Source organism: Podarcis cretensis, assembly GCF_951804945.1.
Source record: "Podarcis cretensis genome assembly, chromosome: 2".
NCBI lineage: Eukaryota > Metazoa > Chordata > Lepidosauria > Squamata > Lacertidae > Podarcis > Podarcis cretensis.
In genome coordinates, this window is record NC_137171.1 from 115,430,040 (window position 1) to 115,447,116 (window position 17,077).

Consider the following 17,077-nt stretch of genomic DNA (forward strand, 5'->3'; position numbering starts at 1 on the left):
CTGCCAGACTTAAGGTTGTATTATGAATCAGCAGCTTTTTGCTGGCTGAAAGATTGGCTGCTTCTTGAAAACACTGATGTTTTAGATTTGGAAGGATTTAACAATGCTTTTGGATGGCATGCATATTTGTGGTATGACAAGGTTAGGATTCACAAGAATTTCAAGAACCATATTGTAAGGAAAGCAGTGTTTAATGTCTGGACAAAATATAAAGACTTATTAGAAAACAAGACCCCAAGGTGGTTATCACCTATGGAAGCTAAGGCTGTGAAAAGACCCAATATGGAGGTCGAATGGCCGAAATATTGGGAAATATTAGAAAGAGATGGAGACAATTGGAGATTGCAGAGTTTGGAGAAACTAAAAGATAAAGTGCGAGATTGGCTACATTACGCTCAGATTAAAGAGGCTTTTAAATTGGATAAAAAGTTAGGATTCCAGGTGGAAAAATCGAAATTGGAAACAGAACTGTTAGAACCTAAGACTAAATTACTTTCAAGAATGTATAACTTGCTGCTGAGGTGGAATACACAGGATGAAACGGTTAAATCAGCTATGATAAAGTGGGCACAGGATATTGGGTATAACATTATGTTTGCTGACTGGGAAAAGTTATGGACCACCGGTATGAAGTTTACGGCATGTAATGCCTTGAAAGAAAACATTATGAAAATGATATATAGGTGGTACATGACCCCAGTCAAGCTAGCAAAAATATATCACCTGTCAGATAATAAGTGTTGGAAATGTAAGGAAACTGAAGGAACATTCTTTCACCTCTGGTGGACTTGCCCCAGGGTTAGGCCTTCTGGGAAATGATATATAATGAGCTGAAAAAGGTATTTAAGTATACCTTCCCTAAGAAACCAGAGGCCCTCCTTTTGGGCATTGTTGGCCAGAGGGTGTTAAAGAATGATCGAACATTATTTATGTATGCAACAACAGCAGCAAGGATACTTGTCGCCAAATATTGGAAAACTCAAGATTTGCCCACGCTGGAAGAATGGCAGATGCATCTGATGGACTACATGGAGCTAGCAGAAATGACTGGCAGAATCCGAGACCTGGGGGAGGAAGCAGTGGAGGAGGATTGGAAGAAATTTAAGGACTATTTACAAAAACACTGTAAATTATATGAGTGTTAAGAAGGATGAGAGGTTTGAAAATAACAGGGCACCATAAAGTTAGTTGAAAAGATTATGAGAATGAGTGAATTTTATGAGAAAAATAAATTTTGAATAAATATCATGTCAAAATTAGGTATCTAAGACCTAGATAAAAATATTCAAAGTTAGGGACAAAATATTGGAAATGTGTACAATAAGAATGGAAACAAGGTGATAAGTTGCTGGCTAAAGTTTTATAAATTTGGAATGCAGGAGCGAGAGATGTGAGGAAGTCCAAAAATGAAGAAAAGATGGTTATTACAAGATGTCAAATTTTATGTTTGTTTCTTTTTTGTCTGTTTTCTGTGTATTCTGTTTTCTTTTTTCTTTACTGTATTAACAAAACTCTTAATAAAAATATTTTTTTTTAAAAAAAAAGGTTGCCTACCACTGCCTTAGGGACGCAGGTGGCGCTGTGGGTTAAAGCCTCAGCGCCTAGGACTTGCCGATCGAAAGGTCGGCGGTTCGAATCCCTGCGGCGGGGTGCGCTCCCGCTGCTCGGTCCCAGCGCCTGCCAACCTAGCAGTTCGAAAGCACCTCCGGGTGCAAGTAGATAAATAGGGACCGCTTACCAGCGGGAAGGTAAACGGCGTTTCCGTGTGCGGCTCTGGCTCGCCAGAGCAGCGATGTCACGCTGGCCACGTGACCCGGAAGTGTCTCCGGACAGCCCTGGCCCCTGGCCTCTTAAGTGAGATGGGCGCACAACCCCAGAGTCTGTCAAGACTGGCCCGTATGGGCAGGGGTACCTTTACCTTTACCTTTACCACTGCCTTAGTGTAAGGTTACCAGATGTCCCATTTCCTGGGGACAGTCCCCAGATTTACAAATCAGTTCCCATACAAAATCCATTGAAGTTGAAAACTGTCCCCGGATTCATTGAAAAAAATCTGGTAACCTTACCTTAGTGACCTGTGGGGAGTGGCGCCCGACGAGATGGGATGCGGAGAAAACATGCACCCAGAATTTTTCCATAACAGCAGCAAGGAATTCTGCCCATTCTCTTTTAAAAAATAAATTTCAATGTCACAGAGACCCTGTTCTACTGCAATTCACGTCTCTAAGGCAGCCGAGATCCTGAATTTCCCTGCTTGACTTTCCTGGGTGGGGGAAGCAGAACCCCAGATCTCCTTGCTAAGGCCACGTCTGCGGAGCGGAAGGGAAATCTGGAGTCACCCCCTGGAATCTCCTCATGGAAAGGAAAAGGAGACATCCATTCGCACACAAAAAGCAAAGAAAACGAAACCATTTCTCTCTCTCTTCCTGGCGAGGCAGCAGCCATGGCTGCTTCTGGGGGTCCCGTGCAGGATCTCTGCGAGGAAGCCACTTGCCCCATCTGCCTGGAGTATTTCAGGGATCCAGTGATCATCCCGGAGTGCGGGCACAACTTCTGCCGATCCTGCCTGATCCAGTGCTGGGGGGAATCCGAGGGAGAGGCTTCCTGCCCTCAGTGCAAGGAAATCATTCTGCACAGGACCCTCATCCCCAATCGGCCGCTGGCAAATGTTGTGGAAAAACTTAAACTCGGGAAACTCCGTCTTCAAGGTGAAAAGGAGGCCGAAGGAAAGGGGAGGGTCTGCGAGAAGCACCAGGAGCCCCTGAAACTCTTCTGCAAGGAGGACCAAAGCCCCATCTGTGTGGTGTGTCATGTATCCAAGGAGCACAAAAGCCACGAGGTGATTCCTCTAGAGGAGGCGTCCCAGGAGTACAAGGTAGGAAAACACTCTGGGTTTCCTTTGGGGATGATGAGGGTGAAAGAGATACAGAGAAAGGGGTCTTGCAAGGAAACGCTTTAATGTATTCTCCCCTCTGCCAGCCAAAGAATCACTCGCCAGCAAGAGCTTTTGTGCAGCCTTCTAAAACTAAACCTCTGAAACTCTGTTCAATAAACATTTCTTTTTTCCTTTCCGGGGATTACAGTGCCCCTAATGTCCCCCTGCAGGAGTAACTCACCCCCAGTTCATCTTCTGGTAGCAGCTCCCTTAGGGAAGGGCTGGAGGGAGGAGCAATGGAGGAGGCAGGGATAGAATCACAGAATAGTGGAGTTGGAAGGGACCCGGAGGGCCATCTAGTCCAACCCCCCACAATGCAGGAATTCTGCCCACAGCCATCCCTGGTTGGGCTCGAACCACCAACCTTCTGGTTAACAGCCAGACACACTGACCCATTGCGCCACAGGATCCCTGGATGACAAAGGCAAAGACCACAGTCTTTGGGGCAGGGAGCAAGCAGATGACTCAACTTTCCTGTTATTATGAATACTAAAACTCCAACAAAGAAAAAAGCAACCAAACTTTGATTTCCTTTTCTTTTCAGGATCAGATCAGCAGCTGCCTAGACAATGTGAGGAAGGAAAGAGAGAAAATTCTGGTGTTTAAAGCAAACACAGAAAAGGAAAGTCAAGACCTGCTTGTAAGCACCATTGTTATTTGAAGGTGAAAAAGTGGATTATGTATTGGGGGGGGGGATGAATATCGAATACAGAAAGCGGTTTCTTTTTGAACACCCTGATAACCCACAGGGCATGAAAGACCATTTGAAGGAGAATGGGGTGGGCTTGTAAATTTTTACGGAACTCTTTTCCTGCTGGAGTGATCTCTCTAAAATGGCAGACTTGCCCTTCCAAGTGAATTCTGGTATCTGGCCTCTTCATCCTGCAACATTATGCCTGATAGTGGCCTGCTGTTCTCCTCCCCTTTCTCTTTTTGCTGCTGCAGAAGCAAATGGAAGCAGAGAGGGAAAAGATGGTGGCTGAGATCAGGCGAATGCACCAGTTTCTGGAAGAACAAGAGAAGCTTCTTCTGGCCCAGATGGAAGAGGTGGAGAAGGAGATCACCAAGAAAAGGGAGGAGCACCTGGCCAGACTCTCCAGGGAAGTCTCCTCTCTTGACAGCCTCATCCGGGAGATGGAGGAGAAGCTTCAGGAACCAGAGAGTGAACTCCTGCAGGTCAGGCCTCATCCTGATGCGAGAGGGTGGAGTGTGCTGCTTCAGACTACAGGCATTTCTTAGTCCTTCCCCACATAAAAATACTGTTGTAAGAAAAACAAGCAGTACATGAATGGTAAAATGTGTCAGCCCTGGCAAAGGAGCCAACTCTGAGGGGCTGAGGTCCCTTGGACACCCCAATAAAATATTTGAGAGGACCAGCCCCCTCCAATAATGGACATTTGTTTTGAAATGGGGTGTGTGTACAGTGGTACCTCGGGTTAAGAACTTAATTCGTTCTGGAGGTCCGTTCTTAACCTGAAACTGTTCTTAACCTGAAGCACCACTTTAGCTAATGGGGCCTCCCGCTGCTGCTGCGCGATTTCTGTTCTCATCCTGAAGCAAAGTTCTTAACCCGAGGTGCTATTTCTGGGTTAGTGGAGTCTGTAACCTGAAGTGTCTGTAACCCAAGGTACCACTGTACTGTATCTTGTGATTGATTATGTCGGGCGGAGCTTACTTGCCCACCCCCCAATATTTTCTTCAAGTTGTCACTAGATCAAAGCAGTGGCCCTTTCCGTCCTGCATCCTGTTCTCACATTGGCCAACTAAAGGTCTCTGGGAAGCCCACAAGCCAATAAGGCTCTGTATTCAATTAACCTTTACTCAGAGTAGACTGGTTGAAATTAATGGGGATGACTATCTTAGGTTCATTAATTTCAGTGTGCCTGAGTAAAAGCGAGTTGAATACAACCGATACTGCCTCCAACACAAGCATTCCAAATTGGCACTGCATCACTTTTTCATTCAGATGCTGTTTTGGGTCCAGCCAGAGAGGGGGTGACCTATTATTATTGTTGTTGTTGTTGTTGTTGTTGTTGTTAAAAAAATAAGTTTGTATAGAGAATATGTTTGTTTGTTCAGGGGATATGATTGAGTGTGGAATGTACATATCAGAGATCTCAGGTGAACACGGTACCAGCATGCGCTACAGGGCAAAATGCAAAATTCCAGGAGGTGGGATTGAATCAGGTGTTGTCATGCGTCCAATACAGTAAGCGTTGTTAATTAAAAAGGAGAATTTATTGCAAAAACAAACAGATAGCTCTGGATGACTGTAACATAGCCTCCGGCCTCATCAATCAACATGACTCTTCTGTTGCATCTTTTGTTTTGCTTCCTGTCTAGAAGCCCTCCCATTCGTTGGCTCCTTGGAGAGATAGGATTAGTGCCAACCCCTTTCTTTTTCCAGTGTCTCTCTGTTTATTCATGCCTCTTTGAGCTTCCAGCGAGCTTTGTCTGTGTTGTAGCCAGCTCCCCCTGACTGACTAACATCAAAGCGTCCCTGTTTTGGGCTACTTTCTGAAGCCTGCTGCAAATCTTCGCTGAGAGCTGTCTCATTCCTGACAGCTGTTTGGGTGACTTGGCCAAAAGGGAAGAAAGGGACCTTTTATTCATCATCACTGGAATGGCTGACTTTTGCCATCTGATGGCTATTCCAAAGTTACGTGGTACTGCATATTATATTGGGGGTCTTTTGTTTTGTGCTTGGCTAACCTCTCTCTGCTTCAGCAGCTTAGTATTTAACTGACCGCAGGGCTCTCTGCAGAAATGGTTCCACTGATATCTTTTTCTTTCTTTCCTTCCAGGATATCAGAAGCTTCTTGCAGAGGTAAGTGATGGAAATTTGCTGCTTTAAGAAAACCCCTCCCTTATTATGATGCTAGGAACATTCTTGTTTAAGGGGTGAGAAACTCACTCTCGAGTTCCTCCTTACAGAGATAGCTTAGGACTCCATCATCCATCTCACAAGATCACAGACAAAAATAGGGAAACATTTTCGCAGTCATTTGTAGTTATTGGTCTCATCTATAATAACAGACAGGAAGCCATTCCCATTGCATACCTCTGAAGGCCCTTCTCTGTGATGGATTCATTTACTCTGCAATTGATACAAAAAGGGGGGGCACCCCAAAGGGGCTTGTAAATATCTTCACTATAACTTACTCTTAAATGTCCAGCGTATTTCTGGCTTCTGCAGGTTCTTCTTCAGACATAAGAATGTGAGAAAGGGCCCTGCTGGATCAGGTGAGTGGCCCATCTAGTCCAGCATTTTGTTTTCACAGTGCCTAACCAGATGCCAGTGCAAAACCCGCGGATCCGAGCCCCAGAGGACACTCCGCTCCTGTGGATCAGAGGCACCACTGCCTTTGACCCAGCCATCATGAATAGTAGCCGCTTAGAGCCTTGTCCCCAAAACACCTGCAACATATTCAAACACTTACGAATTTTGAGAATCTTCCATGTTTAGAAAATACTGCTTTGATTTCTTTTCTTTTTTAAAAAAACTTTTTTGTTCAAAATTACAACAACAATCTTTATTACGGTCCAGAGACCCAACCAAACATTACAAATTATTACACAGTTCATACAGCCTACCTCCAGGTTAATTAATCATTTTGTTTAGAATATAGGGCTCATTTGTTCTTGCAACCACCGATAGAAACTTTGCTACTGCCAACGTTCTAGCTTTTGTCCGGTCTTCCAGTAGGAACCTGACATAGTGAGTCTCTGATTTTCCCGGGAAAGGCACCAGCAGAGGTAGTATCAGTTCAGCCCTGACCTGCTCATACTTTGTACAATGCAACAAAATATGCTTTATGGAATCGATGTCTTGAGCACACAAGCAAAGTCTGTCCTGGTAGGGAACTCCTCTCAACCTACCATCCAGCACTGCAGAGGGGAAGACATTTAATCTGGCTTTAGTGAAAAGCCTTCGATAGTTAGGTACTGTCAGGTTTTTGATGTAAGATGTTAACTCAAAGACATACCCATATTGAACTCCTGCTGCCAGCAGACTACAGACTGCGTGTGATCGAGATTGCAAGTCGCTGTGTGCATTGTCCCATAATCTTTGCTTTAAAACCTTTTGGGCGCCTTTATAACCCAGGTAATACAGTTGGGGGGGAGACAGACCGATAGAGGTGGCTTTTTTAGCCATGGTTTTCTGCCATTTGCTGACAAATTCCTCATTGGTCAAATGTTGGTACAGACCCTTCCCTAAATTAAACACTGAAATCCTGAGCCAATGTTTTAGGGCAGCCCACCACGCTCTAGCTGAAATTGGGCATTCACCAGCTTCCAACAGAAGTACGGAGTTGGGGACGCAGTTAGGTACCTGCAGCAGAGATCGTATAAATTTTGCCTGAAAGCCATCTAGCTTTGGCAGGTCCCCATTATGCCAGACATTTGCTGAAAACAGGAGTTTGGAAACGGGCTTTGCGTTGAAAACCCTTAAGGCTGCTGGAATATATTTGCCGCACTTTGTGTAGAAGAATCTATGTATGGCTAGCTTTGTAATCTCCGCCTTTTGAAGGGAGGTTTGCCAATGGTGCTTCCAAGATCCTGTATGATGGAATGTGAGCCCTAGGTAACTGAAGTATTTTACCTGTTCAAGGTTATGGCCATCCAGCACCCGTTTAGAGTGGGAGAATCTTCTTTTGAAGACTAAAATTTTAGATTTTTCATAATTAATGGATAAACCATTTCCAGAACAGTAATCAGAAAATTTCCTCAACAGATAGTTCAAACCCGGTCTGGAACGGAGATGATGGCTGCGTCATCAGCATACAACAACAAAGGGGTCCTTCTCATTCCTATTTTTGGAATGTGTCCATCTGGGTCCATTAAGTTCTCTTCTAGGTCATTTACGAATAGAGAAAACAATGTGGGGGCCAAAATACAACCCTGCCTCACCCCCCTAGTCATCTCGATGCTGTTCGATAGCTGTCCCTGTCGACCGCATTGGACCTGCAGTTTGCTTCCATTGTACAGGGCTTTTATAAGAAAGAGAAGTCGTTTGTTCTGCAAAATCAGACTCAATTTGGACCATAGCTGGGATCTGGGGATGGAGTCAAATGCTGATTTCAGATCCATAAAGGCCACAAAGAGTTTACCCTGTAGAGGTCTGGTATACTTCTCAGCTAGGAAGGACAGCATTAGACAGTGGTCTGTTGTTGAATGGTTCTCACGAAAAGCTGCCTGGGCTTCAGATAGTATATTATGTTCATTTAGAAAAGTTGTCAGTTTGCTACTGAGGAAACGGGCATACAGCTTCCCAATTATTGAGAGCAGGCTAATAGGCCTATAATTGGATGGTACATTTGGGTGGCCCCTCTTAAAGATTGGAACTACTATAGCATGTTTCCAGCTATATGGTACCTTACCCGAGTTATTTACTACCGTAAAGAGTGCTGCCAGAAGCGGAGCCCACCAGTGCTGGTTTGATGTAATCAACTCTGCTGGGATAAAGTCTTTCCCCGGAGCCTTTCCACTCTTCAGATTCCCAATTAATGTATGGACTTCCTCCACAGTAACCGGCCTCCAATTAGGAAGCAGTGACAATTCTGCCCTGTCATCCTCCTGTAAGCTGGAAGGGAGGTTTGGATTTTCCATAAATATATTTCTGAAGTGGTTCTCCCAAACCTGAGCTGGAATGACACAGCTGGGAGCTGAGGACCTATTTTTCATTGAGTCGGAGACCTGTTGCCAAAAGAGTTTAGTTTCATTGTTTAGTGAGGCATTCAATAGTAGGGACCAGGAATTTTGTTCGGACTGCCTTTTTTTTGAGGCCAAAAGGGCTTTGTACTCTTTTTTGATTTTGAAATAAGATTGAGGTAAATAGTTTAATCCAGCGTTTCTATAGGCCAAATAGGCGTTCCTTAAGGCTTCCTTCTTTGTGCGGCACTCTTGGTCAAACCAACCCTTTAGCAGTGCGTGGCTTGCCGGCTGAGTTTATGTTAACCCAGACCACATCCTGCAAGGACTCAATGAGATTTTTGTAAGCTGTCAGGGAGGAGTCTATTGATAAATTGTTTATTATAATTGATCTTAACTTAATTGCAGTTTGTGAATTCAATCTATTCTCAACTGCAATTGCTATCTCAGGTGTCCATTTTTTCCTACGCAATGCTGGATCATTTGCTTTATCTATATCCTCATGTTCTATGTGAGAGCACTGAATTGAATTTTGGCCAGTAGTGGAGATGATTAGAGGTAAGTGGTCACTTTCAGTCCTATTATCTATGGTGAATTTTTTAATTCATTCAAAGGCCTCTCTGTTAGTGAGACAGTAGTCTACTGTGCTGGCTCCATTTGTATTTATGAATGTGTATTCGCCTTCTCTGTCTCCGGGGAATGCCCCATTAGCAATGATCAGGTCAAGACTTATTTGTAAAAAAGCCAGGCAGAATCCAGCATAGTTGATTTGGCAATCTTTCGAATGTCTACGTGGGGGTGGGTTTAGAAAGAGGGCGCTATTTTCCTTTAGATCTCTTAATATTGGGAATTTTATTTCCAGGCTATCATCATTTGAGCCTATTCTGGCATTCATATCTCCCATTAGGTAAAATGGCGATCCAGGGTACCTAATTTGTAGGGAATAAAGAAAACTATGGAATTTATGCCACGTGCTCTCTATCTGTGTTTGCACTGTATATGGTGGAATATAAGCTGAAACGAGAATAATACTCTTGGATTCCATATGCAAAGTGATCCCCAGTGCCAGCTGCTCGAAAACTGAGCACTCAATAACTTGTGACACCGATTGAGTGGAAATTATTCAAAATTAAAACAAAACATATTATCCAGAAACATATCATCCTTATTTTTTTCCCATTTTTCCTCCCTCCCCGCCTCCCACACAAAACCCACCCACCCCCAACCCCCGGCTTCCCTCAGTTCCAGTCTTTGATTTCTCTAAGAATGCTGTTTTCTGCATTCTGTTACACAGTTGTATAGTTCCTCAAACTTTTTTCTTAACCACTACACCACACTAGCTATTTGAGCTAGTTTTGTACATTTTCCCTAACTGCACTGGTGTCGTGTACCATCTGTACATCATCTTCATGTAATTCTTCAGTAGGGAACAATCTGTAAATTTTAAATCAGTTTTCCATAATTTTTCCCAATCTTCCATCATAATGTTGTGACCTACATCTTGTGCCCATTTAATCATAACTGATTTTACCTCTTCATCTTTCGTCTCCCATTCTAATAATATGCTGTATGCTGCCTTCAGTAATTTCACTTTACCTTTGATCACTTCTGTTTGAAACCTAGATCTTGTGTAACTGAATCCTTTCTTGCTGTCTTCTTTATGTGTTTCATATAGTTGTCAATAATGCAATCAACTCTGAAAGTGGTCTTTGATCTCATCATAATCTCTTAATTTCCATTTTTCATCATGGTCCTTTAATAAGTCAACATATGTGAGCCATTTTCCTTTCTTTCCAAGTGGTTTGAGCAGTAATGCTTCATGTGGTGAGAGCCACCACGGGGTCTTTTGTTCCAATAAGTCTTTATATCTCTCCCATACTCTCATTAGTGATTTCCTAATTATCTAGTTGTGAAAGCTTCTATGAAACTTCCCTTTCCCGTACCATAAGTATGCGTGCCAGCCAAATCTGTTGTCATGTCCTTCTAGTTCAAATGCCTCTTGCTTATCCAGTCTCATCCAGTTCCTGATCCATACCAAACAAGCAGATTCATAATACAATTTAAGGTCAGGGAGGGCAAACCCGCCTCTGTCTTTTACGTCTGTAAGTATTTTATGTTTTATCCTTGGCCTTTTGCCCACCCCACCCCCCACCGATAAATTTTGAAATCTCTTTCTGCCATTTTTTAAAACATTCATCTTTCAGAATGACAGGTATTGCTTGAAAAAGAAATAGCATTTTTGGCAACACATTCATTTTAATCGCCGATATTTTTTCTTACAATGAGAGATTCATTCTACTCCATATTTCTAAATTTCTTTTTACCTCAAGCCAATTTTTTTCATAGTTATTTTTAAATAGGTTTATATTTCTTGATGCTAACAGAATCCCTAAATATTTAACCTTTTTATGGACTTCAGTGTTTTGTTCTAACTCGGTTCTTTCTTCTTCCTTCAGGTTTTTAACTAATAATTTAGTTTTATTCCTATTTAACTTAAATCCTGCCACTTTAGGGAGTGAAGTTTTAGGTTCTTCCACTGTTATCACTAGGTCATCTGCATAGGCTTTTAACTTGAATTCACTTTTCCCAGTTTTTACCCCTGTGACCTCTTTACCTGCTCTTATGTTTTTGGCAAGTACCGTATTTTTCGCACCATAGGGCACACCAGACCATAGGGCACACCCAGTTTTTAGGGGGGGAAATCAAGAAAAAAATCTTCCCCCCCCCAGCCCCAAAGCGCAGTGTACAGGCTGCGCACAACCTCTCCCTGCCGGCACAGGGATCCCGCTCGCTGTTTTGGCTTCCCCTTTAGTCCCGTGCAGCCTCTCCATGCCAGGAGACGCTGCGCAGGGCTTTCCTGGCTTTCTCCTGGCTTTTCTGCCGCAAAACCGGCAGAAGCCGCGCACACTTTAAAAGGGCTGCACAGCTTCTTCTGGCTTTCCTGGGAGGTGGGGGGATTCCCTCACCTCTCGCAAAAGCCTGCAGAAGCCGCGCAATCCCTTTAAAGAGATTGTGGCTTCTCCTGGCTTTTGAGAGCCAGTGTGGTGTAGTGGTTAAGAGCGGTGGACTCGTAATCTGGTGAACCGGGTTCGCTTCCCCGCTCCTCCACATGCAGCTGCTGGGTGACCTTGGGCCAGTCACACTTCTCTGAAGTCTCTCAGCCCCACTCACCTCACAGAGTGTCTGTTGTGGGGGAGGAAGGGAAAGGAGAATGTTAGCCGCTTTGAGACTCCTTAGGGTAGTGATAAAGCGGGATATCAAATCCAAACTCTTCTTCTTCTTCTTCTTCTTCTTCTTCTTCTTCTTCTTCTTCTTCTTCTTCTTCTTCTTCTTCTGGGAGGTGGGAGAAGGGACTGATGCGGCCAGTCAGTCCCTTCTACCTCCTGTGGAAAAGCCCGCAAGAGCGCATGGAGCTTGTTTGTGGCTCTTGGGGGCTTTTCCTGCCTGCCTCCCCCCTGCATTCGCTCCATAGGACGCACACACATTTTCCCTTGCTTTTTAGGAGGGAAAAAGTGCGTCCTATGGTGCGAAAAATACAGTACTTCCAAGACCAGGCTAAACAATAATGGTGATAATGGGCATCCTTGTCTTATTCCTTTTTGGATCTTACAGTCATCCGTTATCACCTGATTTATAATTAGTTTGGCTTTTTGTTCTGAATAGATTGCTTCTATTCCTTTTAAAAACTTAGAACCACTTCTGATTTGTTCTAACAGCTTTATCATGAACTTCCAATAAACATTATCAAAGGCTTTTTCAGCATCAATAAACATCATTGCCACTTTCTTTTCATTTTTAACCTCCAAATATTCTTTTATATTCAAAATATTCCTTATATTCTCCTTCATTTGTCTTCCTGGTAAAAACCCGGCTTGATCTTGATGTATATATTCAATTAACATTTTTAAAAATCTATTAGCTAGAATATTTGCAAACAATTTGTAATCATTATTTAACAAGGAAATAGGCCTATAGTTTTTAACTTGCAGCAAATCTGCGTCTTGTTTTGTAATTACTGTTATATAGGCCTGTTTCCATGTTTCTGGGATTTCTCCTGTGTTCAATATTTCATTCATAACATCTTTCAATGGATTCGCTAATTGTTCATTTAATTTCTTGTAATATTTTACCGTAAAGCCATGGAGACTTGCCGTTTTTAGAGCTTTTTATTGCCTCAAATAATTCTTGCATTGTTATCTGGGAGTTAAGAATGTTCCTTTGTTCTTCTTTTAAATATGGCATATTGCTACTTCTGATGTACTCTTCTATCTTAGATGGTTTTTCTTTCCCTTTTTTATACAGCTTAGAAAAATATTTAACAAATCCTTCTCTTATTTCCTTCAGTTTGTCTGTAATTCTGCCATTTATGTTAATTTTATTTATGGAGTTCCTTTGTTCACTTTTTTCAACTGCCAGGGTAACAACTTCCCGGGTTTATTTGCGTGCTCAAAATGTTTTTGTTTTACTCTTTTTATTTTCCAGCTAATTTCCTTGTTTATAATCATTGAATATTGGGTTTGTAATGTTTTGATTGCTTATTTTACTGCCTCTTTATTTGCCTTTTTTGACAGCTGTTTCTCCTTTTTCATAATTTCCTCTAATATTTCTTTTTTCTTTTGCTCTCTCAATTTCCTTTTAAATGAGTTTTGTTGTATAAAGAATCCTCTCATTACAGCCTTGCTTGCGTCCCAGACCGTCTGTAACTTTGTTTGCCCTTGACTGTTTATTTCAAAATAATCCGCCGAAGTCTCTTTTGCTTTTTAAACAAATTTTTGATCATCTAATAAATGATCATTTAATCTCCATCTAGTCAGGGAATTATGGTCTGAAAAGGTGTTGGGATTGATTTCAATTTTTTTGACTCTTGTTTCCAATTCTTTGGAACTTCCTTATGTTTCAGAAATGCACATACCAGATACGCATACACATAAATGCACATACCAGACCTATTTTGTTCTGTTCATTAGTCACTTGAAATGCTTCACTAAAACTGGTGTAGTCCTAAAATCTCTGTGTAAGGACCGAGTATTGTTCACTTTTCTTCATAAAAATGATATGCATATATCAGCTTATTTCCCTTCAATCTCATAATCATCATCATAATAATAAATAATAAATTTTATTTATATCCCGCCCTCCCCAGCCGAAGCCGGGCTCAGGGCGGCTAACAACAATAAAACAGTACAAAAGTACAGCATAAACAACATTCTAAAATCATTCATTATAAAATTAATTAAATCAAGCCACTGGCAACCATTGGGCCAGAGCTTCGCGAAGATTGCCGAGGGAGGGAGTCAGGCTGTGCCCTGGCCAAAGGCCTGGTGGAACAGCTCTGTCTTGCAGGCCCTGCGGAAAGATGTCAAGTCCCGCAGGGCCCTGGTCTCTTGTGACAGAGTGTTCCACCAGATCGGAGCCACAGTCGAAAAAGCCCTGGCTCTAGTTGAGGCCAGCCTAACTTCTCTGTGGCCTGGGACCTTCAAGATGTTTTTATTTGAAGACCGTAAGTTCCTCTGTGGGGCATACCAGGAGAGGTGGTCCCGTAGGTACGAGGGTCCTAAGCCGTATAGGGCTTTAAAGGTTAAAACCAGCACCTTAAACTGATCCTGTACTCCACCGGGAGCCAGTGCAGCTGGTATAGCACCGGGTGAATGTGATCTCGCAGCAAAGACATCGTAAGGAGTCTCGCCGCAGCATTCTGCACCCGCTGGAGTTTCTGGGTCAGTCTCAAGGGCAGCCCCACGTAGAGCGAGTTACAATAATCCAGTCTGGAGGTGACCGTCGCGTGGATCACAGTGGCTAGGTCAGGGCGAGAGAGGTAAGGAGCCAACTGCTTAGCTTGGCGGAGATGGAAAAATGCCGCCTTTGTTATAGCTGCAATCTGCGCCTCCATGGAAAGGGAGGTGTCGAAGATTACACCCAAACTCTTAACGGACGGTGCTGGCACTAATTGCGCCCCTGCAAGAGATGGGAGTTGCCCCCCAATCCCATATCACCCTGTCCCAGTTACAGGACCTCTGTCTTCAAAGGATTTAGCTTCAACCGGCTCCCATGTAACCATCCAGCCACAGCTTCCAAACATCTGGTCAGTGTGTCTGGGGCTGAGTCAGGATGGCCATCCATCGACAGATAGACTTGGGTGTCATCGGCATACTGATGGCAACCCAGCCCAAAACTCCGAACAAGCTGGGCGAGGGGGCGCATAAAGATGTTGAAAAGCATCGGGGAGAGTATCGCACCCTGCGGCACTCCACACACCAAGGAGTGGCGCGATGACAATTCCCCCCCAAGCGCCACCCTCTGTCCCCGACCAGAGAGAAACGAGCGCAGCCATTGAAGGACTGTGCCCTGGATCCCCACGTTGGCAAGGGGGTGGTCCAGAAGTTCGTGATCAACCATGTCAAAAGCTGCTGACAGATCTAGAAGAATCAGCAGCCCCGACCCACCTCGATCCAGCTGTCTACAAAGATCGTCTGTTAGAGCGACCAGAGCCGTCTCGGTCCCATGACCAGCGCGGAAGCCAGACTGGAATGGATCCAGAGCCGATGTTTCATCCTGAAACCCACCAAGCTGTTCAGCAACCGCTCTCTCAATCACCTTACCCAGGAACGGAAGATTCGAAACCAGGCGGTAATTGGATAGATCTAAAGGATCTAATGATGTTTTCTTTAAGAGCGGGCGCACCACTGCCTCCTTCAGTTCCCCTGGGAATGTCCCCGTGCCAAGGGACAAATTGATGATATCCCCCAGGAGGGCCCGCACCTCGTCTGGACACGCTCTAATCAGCCAAGACGGGCACGGGTCGAGAGGACAGGTGGTGGGCTTTCCAGCTTGGAGGAGTCTGTCCACATCGGCTGGGGATATCCGGTTGAAGTGTTCCAATACTGGACCTGAGGACAGTCGAGGAGCCTCCAGTTCCTTTATTGTATCCAAATTGGCAGGGAGGTCGTGGCGGAGCAACAAGACCTTCTCCGCAAAAAAGCTCGCAAATGCCTCACAGCTGTGTGTCAAATTGTTATTTAAATTTGGCTGTCCCTCAAGGGATGTTAAAGACCTGATTATACTAAATAATTGCGCTGGGCGAGAGCTAGCGGATGCAATGGAGGCCGAGAAGTAGGACTTCTTAGCAGCCTTCACCGCCATTTCGTAGGTTTTCATAAAAGCCCTGTAAGATGTTATTGAGGCTCCGTCACGGGCACCCCGCCATACTCGCTCTAGCCGTCTGAGGTCCCGCTTCATTTTCCGGAGCTCCTCGGTAAACCAGGGAGCCCAGTTTCTGCGGGGTCGCAGAGGGCGCCTAGGTGCGATCTCATCGATGGCTGCCAGGAGCTGGGTATTCCAGCCCTCAACAAGCTCAGTCAATCAGTCGCCAGGGGGAGCAAGGTCCCGCAAGGCTTGGCGGAATCTATCAGGGTCCATCAGCCTCTGCGGGCGAGCCCAAATCGGCTCGCCACCTAAGCAGGGTGGGGGTGGAAAGTCAATCCTGGCTTTCAGAGCGTAGTGATCAGACCATGGCACCTTCATCGAAGGAGACATGATCACATCTATACCTACACCAAAGATCAAATCCAGCGTGTGGCCTGCTTGATGTGTGGGGCCCGAAACAAACTGGGAGAGCCCTAGTGCCGCCATGGAAGACACCAGGTCCAGAGCCTGTGAGGAGGGAGTGGCATCAGCATGGATGTTAAAGTCCCCCAATACCAATAGGTTAGGGAACTCCAAGGCCCAGCCGGCCACGGCTTCCAATAGGCCTGACAGGGTGGCTGCTGGTGCGCTAGGTGGCCGGTACACCAGCCAGACAGCCAAGCTCTCCTCGGAGCCCCACGCTAGGCCAAAACATTCAATGCCGGGGATCGATGGCGATGGTAAAGCCCTGAAAGGACAATCTTCCCGGATTAATAATGCCACTCCGGCCCACAGTCTGTGACTGGTGGAGGACGGAGAAACCCGGGGGCGCCATCTCTCGTAAGGTAACTGTTGCCCCTTCGCACACCCATGTCTCCGTCACACAAGCCAGGTCGACCCCCTGCGAGATAAAGAAATCTCGCAGGGTGGCGGTTTTATTGCACAGCACCAGTGACGGAGGTGAGTAATCCTTGCTCACCCTACCCTCGTCCCTCGGGATGGGGCGCAGATTGGAAGGGGTACGAGCGTATCCATATCTCGATCCCCTTCGCCTATAACATCTGCCCCCACCGCCATACCTCCCTCGCCCCTCCACGGTAGCAATCCCAGACCTCATAGGAACCTCCATTGATGGCAATTAATGTTATTCTTTCGCAGCCTAAAACAATAAAACCTTAAAACAATAAAAACAAAAAACAAAAACAACCCAGAAAACAATAAAACAATACAAATAAAAACTGCAAAAATTACAAACTCATCAAAATCTAACAAATTCCCAAGCCCACCCAAACATCCATCCCACCCCCATATATAAAAAATCTAAAGGGAAAGGAAAATATTTTTTAAAAAAATTAAAAGAACTCTGCA

General features: G+C 44.6%; 1 protein-coding gene and 1 long non-coding RNA gene across 2 annotated transcripts in view; both read left to right on the forward strand.

Moving 5' to 3' along the window:
- The first annotated feature begins 2,150 nt into the window (after positions 1–2,150).
- Positions 2,151–17,077, forward strand: part of LOC307208698 (zinc finger protein RFP-like) — a 30,942-nt gene continuing 16,015 nt past the window's right edge. The window contains exons 1-4 of the mRNA XM_079963573.1: positions 2,151–2,875; positions 3,480–3,575; positions 3,881–4,111; positions 5,740–5,762. Coding sequence (XP_079819699.1) covers positions 2,444–2,875; positions 3,480–3,575; positions 3,881–4,111; positions 5,740–5,762 — 782 coding nt within the window. The 5' untranslated portion in view covers positions 2,151–2,443. The remainder of the gene's footprint in view (positions 2,876–3,479; positions 3,576–3,880; positions 4,112–5,739; positions 5,763–17,077) is intronic.
- On the forward strand, positions 11,465–12,128 carry LOC307209244. The gene is made up of 2 exons (XR_013835469.1): positions 11,465–11,535; positions 11,928–12,128. It is a non-coding gene; the product is annotated as an uncharacterized lncRNA (long non-coding RNA).